The 16269-nt window shown below is 43.0% G+C and overlaps 1 protein-coding gene across 5 annotated transcripts; it reads right to left on the reverse strand.

Moving 5' to 3' along the window:
• Nucleotides 1-74: 74 nt before the first annotated feature.
• rfx3 (regulatory factor X, 3 (influences HLA class II expression)) lies at nucleotides 75-15923 on the reverse strand. 5 transcript variants are annotated; one of them, XM_068574599.1, is made up of 17 exons: nucleotides 15782-15923; nucleotides 11378-11490; nucleotides 11132-11220; nucleotides 10119-10377; nucleotides 8780-8854; nucleotides 8313-8494; nucleotides 7951-8070; nucleotides 7738-7862; nucleotides 7512-7627; nucleotides 6735-6850; nucleotides 6462-6613; nucleotides 6270-6367; nucleotides 6001-6150; nucleotides 5620-5828; nucleotides 5362-5515; nucleotides 5105-5147; nucleotides 75-4977 (listed from the first exon to the last, which is right to left on the reverse strand). In XM_068574599.1, the coding sequence occupies exons 2-17, from the start codon at nucleotides 11483-11485 to the stop codon at nucleotides 4697-4699; spliced, it is 2277 nt and encodes a 758-aa protein (XP_068430700.1). In that variant the 5' UTR covers nucleotides 11486-11490; nucleotides 15782-15923; the 3' UTR covers nucleotides 75-4696. The 5 variants fall into 5 exon arrangements, with proteins under 5 accessions (XP_068430700.1, XP_068430695.1, XP_068430696.1 ...); XM_068574594.1 differs by having other exon boundaries at nucleotides 6462-6616; XM_068574595.1 differs by having other exon boundaries at nucleotides 6462-6616; nucleotides 15672-15896.
• Nucleotides 15924-16269: the final 346 nt, after the last annotated feature.

Below are 16269 nucleotides of genomic sequence, written 5' to 3' on the forward strand. Positions count from 1 at the left end.
ATTTGGTATTTGACTAGTGCGTAGAGTCAAAATTATGAGCGGACACTTGACTTGAACAAGAAAACGTTTATTACTGCAAAGACGAGTCACAAATTTTAAGAAAACAACACTAAGAAGCTAGCCTGAGCTGAGATCTGAAATATTCAGAAAACAAAACTACATGTGTCTTTAATAGTTTCTATATTCATCAATACGACACACTAAATGATAACGTCTTTATAAATATAAAAGTCCCCCAATTGTCCTCTTTTTTTGTATGTAAAATACACAATACAAATCACCCTACATTGGTTCGTTTGTCAATTTGAGAAGTAACTTAATTGCACACAAAAAGAAAGTCACATGAAATTTGTGTGTATATATTATATCAGATATTATACATTATCCAAAAAAAGAGAAAGAAAGCACTTTAGCCAACATATCTGATAAGATGTTCACCAAAAGAATAAATCAAATAATTAAGACACAAATAAATATACCTTTTTCAGATTTTGATATATACATATTTGTCGAGGGTGAACAAAAATAAAAACCTTCCCAAAATGCCACTGCCAAATGCTTGTGCTTGCATTAGAGCGTGCTACAGATGGCCACGACTCACTAGACTGTCAAATGGCACTTGAAAACATCCAAATACAAATCTCAAACGGGTCACAGCATTCAGAAAATATCATTTGACAAAAGAAATCACGATCATGAGAAAACAATTCATAAGAGCATTTTACTTACAGTAACTCACCTTGTTCATGAACCAGTTCTGTACAATAAAAAGCCGTCTGCGGGTAATCTACCATGTGTAAACTACTAAAAGTGTGTGTGTGTGTGTGTCTATGGAGTCACATCCAGCAAATAAATAGTCCAGACTGAAGACAGGTCTTTCTGCTTCCCTGGTGTCTTTTCAGTGGCAGCACCTGTGCAATGAAATGTCCGCTCAGCCTCGATCTGTAGCCCACTAGAGACCCAATAGTCACCCAGGCCATCTGCTGTGGCCGGGGCGAAGTGAAAGGCACTGGAGTCTGCTCTGGGTCAGTGAAGCTGCCGTGTCGTCCAGGTGAGGAGGCAACATCTTAGCATTCGCTCCTATGACAAGTTAAGGAATAGCTTATGTCTTTTTTTTCTTTCTTTTCTGGTTGGAAATGCGCTCCTTTCAAACAGCCGTTACAGAAACAATCTTACTTCTCAATTCCAAAAAGACACTGAGAAATAAAGTACAATTGTGTTGGCAGCATTAGCATCAGTTCAGTGTCAACCAAGCCGATTTTGAGATGCGGAAAGCTAAATCACTGTCTGGCACATACGTCTATGTATAATAAAATGGAACAACCAAAATGAACGAGAAAAAAAACAAAAAACTATCTCTAGCAGCACATGGTAGGCGTGCAAGACCAGAAAGCACTTGATGACCCTAAAGCACACAGTTAAGATTGAAAGAAAAACATTGTATACGCCGTTTTCACTTCAGGCACAAAATAATACAAGTTTACGTCTACAATGTTGTACTTGATTTATATGACGAGAGAGCTGAGATTCATGTTTGGAGAAAATTAAATCAAATCATTCAGTGAGAGAAAAGGTAAAAATGACACAAAGTATCCTGCAGAACTTTCATTCCTAAGTGTTACATAACATCCAGAAAATGAACACAGGCAGAACACCATCTCTTTTTAATGACACAAAGATCCATGTGCATGTTGGAGTCGGCCAATTGAGCTTTTGGGAATAGACCGTCACAGTTATGAGAATACAGATGTATATGCAGCTCTGGAGAAGGTTCTGTACAACTAAATGAACTTGGGCTCAAGTTTTGGTCTGCATTCATTTTTGTATTGGACATTTTCATGACTTTTCGGGGTCCTCTCAACTTGCATTCAACAGTTTACTACCAAAAGCCTTCAACTTCCAGCTACTTAAAAACGTCATTGACCTTTTCAAACTGTTCTGAAGCAGTAATAGAAAAGCTAGATTTGTGTGCGCTCAATTCCAAGATCTGGTAGACCAGACGTTTCAAGCCAGCGGACCAGTTAACAGTATGATGCGTACCACAGGTTTGGGGGTTGTCGGCGTGTGCTTTTCCGATTTCCCCCAAGTGTCATGAAAATGCTCTAATAAAACATCTGTAATAGTCCACTGACCCAGAAACCTAAATGACATGCAGTACTTACTCTCCCACCCTCCTTTACTGCTACGTAGGTTTTCTGCACAGGCACAAAGAAACAGATCCTGTGGACCTCTCGTATCCGAAGGAATCATTGACTAGTGATGGAGCCTACACAAGCGATTACAGAAAATACAGTGCCATCCCTTTTTTTCCCTCCACCTTAATAAACCTACATACATGAAAACAAAAAAACAAAACAAACTCATGGTCCTCCTTTACAGTAGGTCTGCCTTTTGCAGTGGTAGGATTCATGATTCATTATCAGTACCCATCAGAATGTGGTGTAATGAGTCGAATCTAAACCAAAACACAATAAATATCAATAAATAAACATTTCTGCAGAGAAATCGTGCAGACCATTTCAACAAGCATGAAAAAAAAACAAACAAGAAAAATCGTTTTAGTAACAAATTGTTCCTATTTAGAGGATTAATCTCAATAATCTCCACAACATAGAATGTTAGAACGTTCAAGTATAGATGTCGTCGAATGAATCAGAAGTTTGTCCCCACGTCGTTCCCATTTCACAGTCTATGAACTAATTACAGAAGAGCTATGAAAAGAAACAATCACATACAAAGCAACAAATATATGTAGTGTATCATCATTATATATATACTATACATTTATGTATATATATCTATATATATATATCTCTTTGAATATCACAAAATATCTACTTTTGGTCCACTGTACAAAGATGATCTTCAAACAGGGAACAAAGGATGAAAGCATTGATGGGCTGAAAACTGAAATGGAAATGTATCAGAGGTGAGAGAAAAGCAATGCAGTTTTTCTCTATCGCGTTGAGATTTGTGCAGTACAGTGGTGTGTGTGCAATAAGGTTTGGTGACTGTGCTGCACGCGTCAAAGGGCTGGCACCACTGGTTTGAGGTAGGGTGACTGATGGATGTGTTTCAACACATACACACAAGCACGCAGACACACAGGCTTATATACACACACGTGTACACATGCACAGAAAAACACAGTGCAGACCTATGCATTCATGTTCACACTCACACACACACACACACATACACACTTCACCCGATAACAAAGGCTAATGCGAGAGTACGCCTCGGGAGGGCAGAGTGAGGGCAGGAGCCAGGCTAAAGACCGTGATTCAGATAAGTAATAAGCTTAGTAGAGCTGATCCAGAGAAAACAACAGGTGTGTGTCTGTGCCTGTATTCCTTGGTCTCAACACTGATGAGCCAGCCCAAATCCAGCCACCAGTCACCAGAAAGCCAAATGTGTGGCTGGGACAACGCAGAGGGGCTGTGGGCTCTCTACAGCGCACAGTCAGGACTACAAGGACAGCTGCATTTAAGGATAAGGCACTATGATAAAGCCGAGGTACATTAAATCCCTGACATTCCTTCTGCTCTGTGACATGGCACTGTGGGACAGGAGACAGCTCTCGGGTGGCCCAAGTGGCTCCCTCTCAGCTTTCCTCTTGTTGGTTTGTTTTTGGTCCTTTGTGAACTTAAGAGATTTCGTTAAGACAGAAACTGCAAAAAAAAAAAAAATGAAATAAAATAAAAACACACAGGGGAACATGTCCAGTAAATTGTTTGCAAAATTACAGCTGGCCATGTAAAACACACGACAGAGCATCTACAAGGATGAAAGGCAAGCGTTATGCACAGAGTGCATAGAAAAGCTAGCATTGAGGAAGTGGTTTTGTACAGCTGGTCTTCTCAATCTCATTTCTATATACACAAGTAGCAGCACCGATACTTCTTTAGGGGGTTCTTTTTCTGTGACTAAAATCTATAAGTGGTTGTCAGTGGGTGGCTACCATGTGAATTTCTAACAGAACAGACAAAACTGCCCCATGATCCTTTTTCAAATGCCACGCATACGTAGAAAGTCCTCCCTTTATTTTTTTAGCTACATGCAATAATCAAAAATATTTTGTTCAGCCAAATGTTTATCAGCAGTTGGAATGCATGTGGACATAAATCATGCTTTAAATTAGGAGGGATAAATGGAAATCAAAACACAATGATAGCACCACAGGTTTTTTGGGTAATACCAATTGAAAGTACAGCAAAACTATTTACAATAAGTGAAGGTCTGGAGTCAATCGATGACTTTGCACCACTGGGACTGGTGACATGGATTTGAGCTTTGAGACATCAGTAGTTTGAAAGAGTTGAATTTTCCTTCAAGACAAAACCCGTCTGTAAAGACAGACAGAGGCCTCGAGTCATGCCGAGGCAGGCAACATTTAACGGGGTCAAATTAGTCCTCGTCCACCTGCCGCATTGCGATAGAGCACACCTTTTACGGGATGACACCACATCCAGAATCTAAGCAGTCAGACACGGACAGCACATCTTGGCCAGAGTATCATCATTTCAGTACTCCCCAACTCACAGGTATAGATATGGAGAGGACAGCGTGTCCGCGCGAGCGCAGACAGAGACGATGCGTGGAAAAGACGGAAACATCTAGACTTACAGAGAGAAAGATATGTGGAGAGCGAGACGGCAAGACGGGCCGAGCGAAGGTCGGCCGTGCCCTCAGACCCTCAAACGGAGGCGTAGGTGTTGCCCGTGGCGCTGCAGTGGCGGATGGTGGGAGTAGCGGCAGAAGGGGTTAGGATGTGTTCAGTGTGGTCCTGCGGGGGCTGGGGCAGCGAGTGGAGGACACCGGGCTGGACGACCCCCACTACAGGGTGGGAGCCGTCCTCTAGCGGCCCGACCTGGATCACCTGGATCACCTCGTGTTCAGACTTTTCTCGCTTTGCGAGAGGTTCCCCCGTCTCCTCGATGTCGTCGTCTAAGTCGCTGTCCATCCCGCTGGTTTCATCTAGACGGGAGTGAAGCATCGCGTGTGTGTGAGAAACACTGCTATGGACACGAGAGCTCACTGAAAGTTGTTTTCCAAATACTGGTTGAGTTTAACGTCGTTGCTCTTTAAACATTGTGTCACATACCTTTATCCATGTTGGAGAGGGACAGCGTGTTGAGGCTGTCGAACTGAAGACAGAGACAGACATCAGAATTAGTGAGGGACACGCATTCATAGTTTTAATGTGTTTCTAATCTAATAGAGATAACACATTGGAAATAAGATAAAACATCTGTCCTGGGGTGTTTTTTTTAACAGATGAAAAATGAAGGTTTTTTCATCCGTCATATATTGTAGTGTATCACTGTAAAATGCTGTGACGATGAGATGCTACAGTTATACCTCCCCCATGATACCAATGGGCGTCTCTCCAGTCGCTTGAGCCACGCGATGCTCCACAAGGTAAAACATGTACTCGTCGTACAGCAGGCGAATCAGGTGGAAGGAACCAAAGCTGGCAGCACTGCGAAGGGTCAGGTCCCTGATCACCATAGAACTGCAGAGACATAATAAAAAAAACAACAACATTGTGAGCGTTACGTCTGCACCACTCCCCCGGGGTGGTGCCTCGGTATGGCTGCGTTTGATTTTCCCGCAGACCTGTAGAAGGACCACTTGAGCAGGAACTGCCGAGCTGCCCTGGGGAAGCTGGGCCGGTGCTCGTAAGGCTTGAGCACCTGAGTGACCACATTCTCCAGCCAAGCTGCCCACTGCTCCAGAGAGCTTTGCTGCTGTAGCGTGGCCTTGAAGTCCTGCTCCAAGTGCTGAACAACTCCCTCCTCACATTGGCACACCCATGACGCCTGCTCCTATACAGCAACACAGAGAGAGAACTGGATGTTCACAGCTGGACACTGACAGTACAAAAGGAAGAAAAAAAACTCTCCTCTTTCAACGGAGTGGATTATAGAGAAGGAATGGCATAGTGCACATGACAAAAGCGCCAAGACTGAACATCCAAACACAAAGAGCTGTTCTGACCTGCACGTTGGCAAAGTCAACACGGTTGAGATCGCTCAGCATCTGGTTAATCTGTGATGTGTTTTGCAAAACAGCACGTGCCGCCTGAGCCAGGTGGTTCAGAGATGTGTATCTGCGCAGTGTTTGCGCAAAGGCACTAACAGCGGCAATCTGTGAAACGAGCACAGATAAACAAAAAAAAACAAAAAAAAAGCCCAGGTGTTACCTCCATACCGCTGAAAACTGATTTGACTTGTGTACGTAACTCTGTTTGAATACTGCATGTGTACCTTGGTCTGGATCATTCTCTGTGGAATGGCATTCATGGCATTATTGAGCCAACCTTCCAGGCTTTTGGCAAAGTTGCGAATGGCTTGAGTCAAGGCACCTGAAAGACAACCACAACAACAGTGAATTTAGGATTAACAAGCACGAACACAGCATAGAAGCAAGCGTGAGAGGTGTCTTTGACTGTGGCTCACTGGGAATGGGTCTCAGGACATCAGGGATGAGGATCTCCACAAGGGCCTGGTACATTAGATGGTCACAGGTACTCATCCATTTGAGCACAGTCTCGTTTCTGCACAGTTCCAATAGCTGTGAACGGGGCAGCCGTGCTTCGATCTCACTTAAGCTGCTGAGGAATTGATGAATCAGACTTCAGATCATCCTAAAATAAACTAGGTTGACTAATATTTCTTTCTGGCAAAACACTGATAGATTTTCAACATCGTACATGAAGCGCTTGACCTCACCTGTTCTCTGTTAGAGTGTCACCCTCTACAGAGTCAGGGGGAGAATAACGCCAGAATGTCTGCCACAACTTCTCAATTAGACTGAACTGGAGGTTGACAACCACATCCAAAATAGCCTGAAAAAAAGCAGAGCATAAACCACACAAATAGTTTTGACTGAAACAGCATTCTAAAACAAGGAAAACATTTTTTTGCGAAAACTGTCAAAAGCAAAGTCTGCACGTAATTTTGGTGAACCAATTTTTTTAAAACATGAGACGGCGGACAGCTCTTAGATCATAAGTCGTTGGTCATAACCTGATTTCTACATTTTCCACAAAATAGAGATTTGTTTGAAAAGTTCACAAAATGAAGAGTGTATTCTGCTTCAAAATGCCAGTAGCTGGCATTTAAAAATCTCTGTCACTATAAACACACACGACCTTTCCCAAAGTTTACACCCTCTGAATCTAGCCAAAGTTTAAACGTGTTGTTTTTCTAAATTTGTAAAACTTTAGTTCAGTATTTTCTGTCTTACCTGCCCTTTCTCATTAAAGATAGCTTAAATAAGATTAAACTCATAAATTGCGGGAATAATAGATATTGGCAGATTAAGGCAGAAATATGACAAAAAGAAAGGGGGAAAATGTGGACTAGTCATATTCATGATGTTTCATCAGTGAATGCTGCAATATTGAAAGGGATTAGCAAGCTTTCTTTGAGCACTGAAGAGGGACCCGGCCCCCTGTTCCCCCTTGTGAAGTACACTCATGGGCCAAAGGGAGCCCTTTATCTAACCTCACAGTGCTCTCTGTAAAGGGACTGGAGAGCTTTCACATCCTCTGGGCTGATGTTCTCTGTATTGCTCGGTCCCAGGTCCAGCTCTACAAAGTCAGGGAGTGCCCGCGACGCATCTGTTGGAGAGATAAAAATGTAATTGGAGTAATCTGTACGACAAAATATTCAGTATATTTGAGGCATTTTGGGTTTCACAGACATTCACATTAAGAGAAAAGCAGCTGACCAAGGAACTGCTGGTGGTGTTGACTCTGTGCAATGACCGTCTGCTCTTCTCCACCAGGAAGGGGCTGGCCTCCACCTGAGTAATTCTCCCCAGAGCAGCCATCAAACTTCTGCACCGGTTTGAACCTGCAATAACACCAGTATTTATAAAAAACTGCAACTGGTTTCCCCAGAAATGCTGCATGTCTGTTTGCATGCCTCGTTGCTCATGTACCTCTGCTTTTGCTGAACAGGTTGCTGTCTGAGTGCCATGTACTGCATGTCTTCTTGGAGTCTATTGAGAGGCGAGTCTGGTTTCACTCGTATTCCATAGTAATGATATTTGGAGTTCCCTCTGCAAGTGAAAACCAAAGGTGAACACACATTTACTGATTCTCAAAGTGACGTGTGCAGAAATGTTCACATGGATGACAGAGAGGAACGGATGAGGCTTTTAGAATATCAGGGTGTCAATTTATGACAAAAGTAAGAAGAGCCACGCAAGCATACAGCCATTAGATGAAAATCCTGAGTTGCCAAGCAAGAGAACTTTTCCTTACGTCAAGAAAAAGAAAAGAAAAGAAAAAAGAAGCTAACCTTGTCCCTAGGCGCCTTGTACGTAGTCCCATGAAGATGGAGCGGATAAGTTTACCAAAAGAGGCTGCATTTACAGGGTCCAGTTTCTGCTCCTGGCAGTGGCGCAGGTAATGATTGTAGAGGGTGGATCGGGGTAGACTTACGCCCTCTGCTGTCTCATAATTGTCCAACAGCCACTGGAGCTACAAGGGAACACATGCTTTTTTTTTTAAACCAAAGAGATTCCACCACAGAGGTCCATGCAAACTGTCTGAAAAGACCTCAGACTAGCAGTCCGTTTTGATGTTGCAGCACCACAACTCTGCAGAAACATTCTATAGCAGCCAGTGAATTAGAAACAATAGGAACATTTAAAAGCAACAAAAACAGCAAGTCAAACTCAAAATGTGTACAGAGCGGAGAGAGGCAGTAGTCGAGCAGAAGTCAAAGTAAGGGGGAGGGCAAGCATTGGTATAAAAGCAACTTACATGGCTGTTGAGCAGCGAGCTTCTCTGACTGGATAAACCCTCAGATTTTTGGAGAGTCTCAATCGCCATTTCAATCTGATAAACCACGAAGCACAGGACAACAAAATGTAAGAGGGCGGAGGGGGGGAAATAAAACCAAAAGCAAGAAAAATAAAAGCGCTGGTGTAGACTGGCAAAAATAAAGAGAATCTAGAAAGGATCACAAGACAAGCACCACTAAACCCAAGCAGAGCAGGACCACCTGTCATTCAAAGAAAGTCTTAGCCTAGTTGAGATGTGGGGCCAGAGGCTCAACGGAGCACTTCAATTGAGCATAGCTGGCAGACACACAACCCTTCCAGATTCCACCAGCACAGATCCACTTATAACAACCATCATGTGCAGAGAAAATGACAGTCTCCATTATAAAAACAAAAGACTGAGGCAGTGTGCCAAGATTATTTAGTAACACCTGCGTCGTCACCCACAAGGGTTATACTGAAAAGCTGCATGTGAAGAAGTCTAATTGGGTACCGGCGTTTTAACAAACAGCCTAATGCCTAAAAAAAAACACAGTAACACAGGTTAACAAGGAGGCCTATTTATATTGTCGCATCACTTAGACTAGAGAACGATGAGCTGGTAATTGGCTTCAGCAGTTAAATACCCTTGCACACAGTTTGATTGAATACCAATAAAAATGATTCTCCTTTGCGAAGCCATTATTGGGTGTTCTAAACTCTGCCATGAGTGATATCCTCATAATGTAATGTCAGTTGCCAAGCATCATTGGTACATTACTGCCAAAAAGCATCAGCATGGTGGACTATATGAAAAAAATGCACCACTTTGTCTAATGCAGGACTCATGAGGAGGGTATGACCACACACGTCTCAGGTTGTAGCCCCTCCTTTCTTCTCCACCAAAGAGTGGGACAGACTGATGAAATCAGAAATGGACACAAAGCCCTGCATTCCTTGACCATTAAATATGAAGGGGTACAATGTGAACGTTGCTGGCAGTGGTTAGTTCACAGAGAAACAGCCTACGCAGCACATTGCATCAGCAGAGGATCATTGCCAGAGATAAAACACACCAGACACAAGTCATAGAGGAGGTGCACGCACAAGCTGCTTCTTTATAATGTGACATAAATATGTACTATGTGTACATACTGAAATTTTGAAAACATGAAGCCAATTTTGAGTTTGAATATGTAACTCTGCTAAAGAGATTGGCATCCGATATTTTGGATCAAACTAGTGCATTGATCAATAAAGTATGACAGAAACAGAGCATTTGCGTGAATAGGGGGAGTCTGGGCAAAGTAACGGCTAATTAGCGGCTGATATTCACTCACAGTAGCTGGGGAGGCTCGTGCCGTCTGGCTGACAGGGTGGGGTGCAGCGTTGTCCATGATGTAAGCCCCAGGACTGGTGCTGATTACCTGACCCCCTGCCAGATTCATGCTCATTCCTCCACTGCCCCCTCCTCCGTTGTTGGTCATGCCATGAGATGTCACCACAGTGGACACTTGTGATGAGCTGCTCTGCGTGTCAAAGTAGTTCCCTCCACTGTTCTGGCTATACAGCTGCGGCTCTGAGTACGAGTAGGTTCTTCTGTTCACAAGAGAGGTTTGCAGTCAGTCATTGTGCCCAAAACAAGATGGAGAAACAAAAGTTATTATTTCAAATTAAGTTGTTACATTCTCTTAGAAGTGTTTTGTTTATTTTAACCTATTGATGTGGTCGTTACAACAATATTAATTGTGCAGGTATAGTCCAAATACAGTACAAATCCAAAAGGTAGTTTTATGGATTTATTTTGTAAGTAACATAACATTTTGTATTTATATATTTTTTTTGTGATTTGGGTGTATGTGTTAACTTTCACATATTATGTTAACACAAGTCTGGCACTCAGGCCATCTGTCCAGCTGTTAGCTATAGTTTGATTTTGTAGTCTAGCTTACATGAGGTTTTCCGACAGCAGCTCAACTGGCACAGTATGCGTGTTTATGTCTCCACCTGTGTGAGTCTCTTTGCTATCACAGTAGGTTAAACACAGCGCGGGCAATTTAGTCAAGGGTCTATGAAACCCTCCATTCATCAGACCTAGGGGATCCTGCTGTAGCGTCAGCACTTAAAAGACAGGCCTCCTTCGGGTCATGTTCAGGTGACTGAACTGAACAACTGCCCCTCATACAAGTCAAAGAAGACAAAAAAAAACCGATGCACTCCCACCAACATCATCTGCTTGTGACATGAATGATAGTTTGAGGAGACTCAAGAGGAGAAAGAACAGGCTGCAGAGACTTAGCGCTAATATTTATAGAGTGGTGTAAGAGCAAAACCGGGTAACAGACTGACTCACATGTTGCCATTAGTGTAGACGCCACTGTTTTCCTCCACATACTGCACCTGTGCTGGGTAAACATGCTGAACCTGTTGAACAGTCTGGGCCTGGCAAGACGAATTGCAAAGTTGCAAATGTATTATTTAATTGACCAAAGGCCCATATTGCACTGTCAAATACAGACATATGCATATACAGCGGGCACACACGCAGGAACATTCAGACACCAACACGGACACACCCACACAGACAGACTGGATGTACCTGTTGCTGGACAGGCACCTGCTGGGTGGAGCCGGTAGGCTGGACAGGCACGGTGGTCTGAAGAGGGACTGTGGAGGTGGAGTCAGCGCCTGCCTCAGGGGTCTGCATGGCGCCTGCACAAGACAGAGAAAAGGCAGTGTTACTGTTACTAGATAATGGTCACAATCACACCCTCAACCTACTGGTTAAACTGGCGAAGCAACTTTACAACTCAGCAACAACAACATGATTATCTTAATGCATCGTTGAGTCGAGGCTCACATGGAGGCATCAAACATGGATAACTCCCTTAAACAGATTCTATTCACACATGGGCTGTAACAGACATATAAATTACAATAAAATACAAGCTATTAAATTAGTCTCACAATTTTGTTAGCCCAGGACATAAAATGCCCCGAGATACAACAGAAAACATGACAGATTTTCTTAAATCAATGCTACTGAAGCTGCTCAAGAGCAACTCAACCCTTGCACCTGTTTCTGCCTTGTAGTACTTAATGTACTGAGAGCCTCATGCATCAGTGACACATGGTCTTGTCTCCATGTTCACAGCCATAAAGCCAGTTAATATTTAACAAACTCCAAATAGATGATGCTTCTCGTTGCACAGTCAGTTCCCAATTTTACAGGTTTAGCGTTACTTAGGATTGGAAGTCCAGGATCAGTAAGAGAAGGTACGAGGAACCACTGGAACGTTATCTCATATTTTAAAGTATCTTTACCAGATAGTGTCATTACCATTAATAAAATAACGATGTGGCTGTATTGTGCATCAGAGATTTAAGACCTTGTTGACTTACTAAGCAAGGCTATGTGAAAAGATAATGAAAGCAGTGTGAAGAGACACTGGTGATGAACCTGCGTTTAACAGTTAATAATAATATGGCTGGCTACCATCACCCATTCCTTCCAGGAGAAGGCCGCCTCCTCCTCCCCACCACAGTTTCCAAAAACAAGCCTCTGTTGGTTAATTAAGTCGGGTCTCCCTACAGCTTTGAATCTCACCAGGGACCGCCTGCCCCTTACCTTGAATATTATACTGGCCTTTTTCTCTGGAAGAAGGGTTTCACTTTATCTGCATTGGGGTGACCGACCTCAAAGTTGGACTACAAAGCTGAGTCAATTGTCCCTGGTGCACTGAGAGTGAGGAGTGGTAAGGCAGCAGGGAAGTCTGTATTTTCTTTAAATATACAGGGGCATTGAGATTCATTAAAGCAAAGCCATCTGCTTCCAGCATGACTATTTTCAACACCTTAGGGAGGGGGATGTGAGTATATACTATCACTGTCAGACATGTCAGCGGGCTGTTGCTAGACAGGCTGCAGTCTGTTTCTTGGAAAAATATCCTACTATCACGTTCGAATATTCATATTCTGCGATTTAGACAAGACATTGTAAATTATGACAAACTCGCCAAAAAGTGATACACCTATATACACTACCACGGCACACAGGCAACTCCTTTACCCTGACGTGTGAAAGCCGTTGGATGAAGGCCACCCAAAATGATGAAGAAAGGTCAAACTGCAAAGTTGAACTGTAGCCTTCAGCTTACCAAACTTGTGAAGAGAGGACAATCTAGACGCGTACTCCTCAGTGCAGTTTCAAAGCCAAAGCACATGGTCCCAACTGAGCCCACCAAAACCGAGGGAAAGAGCCCCTGCATCACAACACACTCTTGTTGCCTCACCCCAACCCCCTCCACAAACACACACACACACACATATATACACACACTACCACACCTCCTGCCTCACCATTCAGGCACTCCCTTGTGGCCCACTTAAATGCTGTGCTCCACTGAGCAAGTGCAAGCCCTACAAAGACACACAGGAACAAAAGCCACCAAGGAGGGCAACATTTTGCCCTGCGTTTTTTCCCCTCAATTCCTCTTGCTAACGTTACAAGCAACAAATAAGGAAAAGTGCAAGGTTCACTATCACCTCTACCAGAATATACAAAGAGCCATATTTGCCTCTCTATTGATCATGTCTGATAAAAGGTAGAGTCTGGCAGACCAAGTAGAGAAATAGGTTGAAAAGTATACCATTCGCAAATCTCTCCCTTTCACACACATGCAAACACATACAGTGCATGCAACAGGAGCATGATCAGGTGCTAATACAGCGTGAAAACAAGAAGAGGGAGAGGTGATTGGGAACAGAAGGAGGAGGGAGATATGCAAAGTGATGTTTGCTTAAGAGTTGAGTTTTAATTTAACAAAGAAAACCAGGGCTGACTTTGTTGATTTTGATGTATAAAACATTGCATCAATATGGGACAGTATGAGTTGTGACAATAACAAACTGATAGTAAATGTCAGCGTATACAATCTGTTTTTATTTCATGACAGGGACATGGGAAGAAACTGAAATGTCAACATTTCTGTGAGCATCATGACATAGGTTACAAAGTGAGTCTAAATGTATCCTGTTATTGATATATGTGGGGTTAGGAAGGATAAAAACAAGGGCCTTTAAGTCTCCTCTTTCATCAACAATATACATTATTGTGGGCAGGCTGGGGAAAAAACAAACCAAACATGCTGTATTCTGCTAAGCCATGAAAATGGATGACTGAATAATTGAATTAATCAGACCCTCTTTAAGTGATTGGAAATGTAACAGGATCCAGGCAGCAGGTGGCATGGTACTATTTCTGCACTGCCGGATTACAGGTAAGTGGTAATATGATATGATAACTAGCAGTTCCCAACATCCTGTTTTCTGTGTGTGTTGGGAGAGGTGTCTGTCCATGACCTATTTTGGGTTGTATGTGCCAACAGATCAATATATTAACAATATTTTAGGCTTTAGCTGTAATTAGGCAAAACAAATATAATTGTGCGATTTGTATTTTTGATGCAATTGGTTTGAAATGCTCTGGTTCTGCCAGGCTAAGCGAGTAGTACAGTACTGTGATTCATCGCTCACAGCAATTATACAATTGAAAAAAATAAATTAAACCCCAATTTTAATCAATTTACTGTATTAATTTACAGTGTGTGATGGACACATGCAGACAAGCCTCGGTGGCCAGGAGTCCCATCACTACCAGATGTGCACCTGTCCTCACTCACCTCTCCTCTGACACACCCAGCTTTACCCTAACGGGAATCACAGGTCGCAGCTGCACAGGAGACCCAATGGACCCCAAAATAATTGTGATGCAACGTTGAGAAACCGAGCCTGTACTCATATGAAGCGGGCACAGCATTGAGCAACCTTAAAAAAAACACGTTTATATTGCATTGTAGGAAAAACGCATATTGTTTTGAAATAGATTTTTAACCAATTTAAAAAGGAGCCCCAACTCAATCTGGGATTATTGAGATAAACTAACGATTTGGGGCTCCCTGGACAGTGTCACTCTTTCTGTCCCCCTTTTTTATGCGCACCCAGAGAATAACATGCACACGTAACAAAATAAAATAGTTCTAGTAGTTCTTAATAATTATACATGTTTTGCAGAAGGAGTGGATACATATTGACGTTAGCAGCCCTGTTCAGAATAACGAAACGATTTGAAGAAGATAAAAAAAAAACGGCAGGGGGTGAGGGGGAGGGGGGGTGTAGTAACATTGGAGGTATTTTAATGTTAAATCGGGTGCAGGTGTTTTTCCTCAAAGCTGACCCCTGTAAAAAAAAACTTCGCCTTGTGTTACCGAGACAGCTTATCACAGCCTCCCGATGCCACAAAGAGGGCAGATGGAGAGCTAGCGGAGCTATCCTGCTCCCTAAGACAAAAGGGAAAGTAATGGCTTAGCTATTGTCAATAGCAGTTAGTGTATCGAAAGCTAGCTCACTGCACTTTCCACTGCTGATCGACGTTATCGATTGGGCATGACCAACGAGATATGAACCACCCAACACACACACACACACACACACTTACAATATCCCTGTAACATTAGCCGAGAACGGCACAGGCATCGTAAAGGGGCAACGCTGGCGTTAGCAACCTAGCAACAACAGACACCTGCTCCTGTTCCAGCTGACCAGCTAGCATCATTGGCTAGCCCCAGACCTATGCTAGCACCCAGCATGCTGAAGTTTAGGCACACAAGTTACGCGGAAACCCCTTTTCTCCCACACCGCCTGGGGTGTCGGGCAGTTTTAGACGCGAGGCACCCCTCGAGAGGACGTAGCTAACGACCAGGACACCACACAGCTGTGGGTATCTACAGGCAACGTTAGCAAGCAGGCTACCACGTCACAAAGAAACACCCTCGCTAGCAAACTACCCCGGCTATCCGCCGAGCCCTTCATTCAGCTGCAGACAAAACACTCACCACAGCATCAATATCCCCTTCGTACAATTATCCCGTCAAGCGATAAAAAAGGCCGATTTTAAACTGGGGGGAAAAATAGTAAAACAAAAAAAAAAAAATAGTATTCAAACCTGAGCTGTGGACTGGTTGATGAAGATGAGGATGGTGGAGGAGGTGGTAATGATGGAGCGAGAGGTTGTTGTTGGTGGGTTACAGTCGCCAGGACTACGGTGACTATGGCGCTGCCTCACTGGGCAACAGTTGCTATAAAACTCACCGGGAGCGCGCAACCTCAGCAGGCAGGTGGGAGGAGATTAAAGCGTTAAAGCGACTTCATAGTCTCGCGGAAATAAAATCACACCCAAATATACATATGTATATATTAAATACATATATGTGTAGGAGTATATTGGGACCATCGAGGCTGTCAAATCAACTCGAGCGAATGCATTTTGTCCGATAAATTTGGAGACGTTTAATAAATCAAGAATGAAAAAAAAACCGACTGTAAGCATATTTAAAAAAAAAAAAATGCATTGACTTTAGTTTTCCATTAGATGAATCTACGTATTGCAAAGACCTAACCCTGACACACATTATGTTGTTGTATAATTTTGAA

This window comes from Clinocottus analis, unplaced genomic scaffold (genome assembly GCF_023055335.1).
Source record: "Clinocottus analis isolate CAN_PGR_092001 unplaced genomic scaffold, fCliAna1.0.p SCAF_13, whole genome shotgun sequence".
Lineage (NCBI taxonomy): Eukaryota > Metazoa > Chordata > Actinopteri > Perciformes > Cottidae > Clinocottus > Clinocottus analis.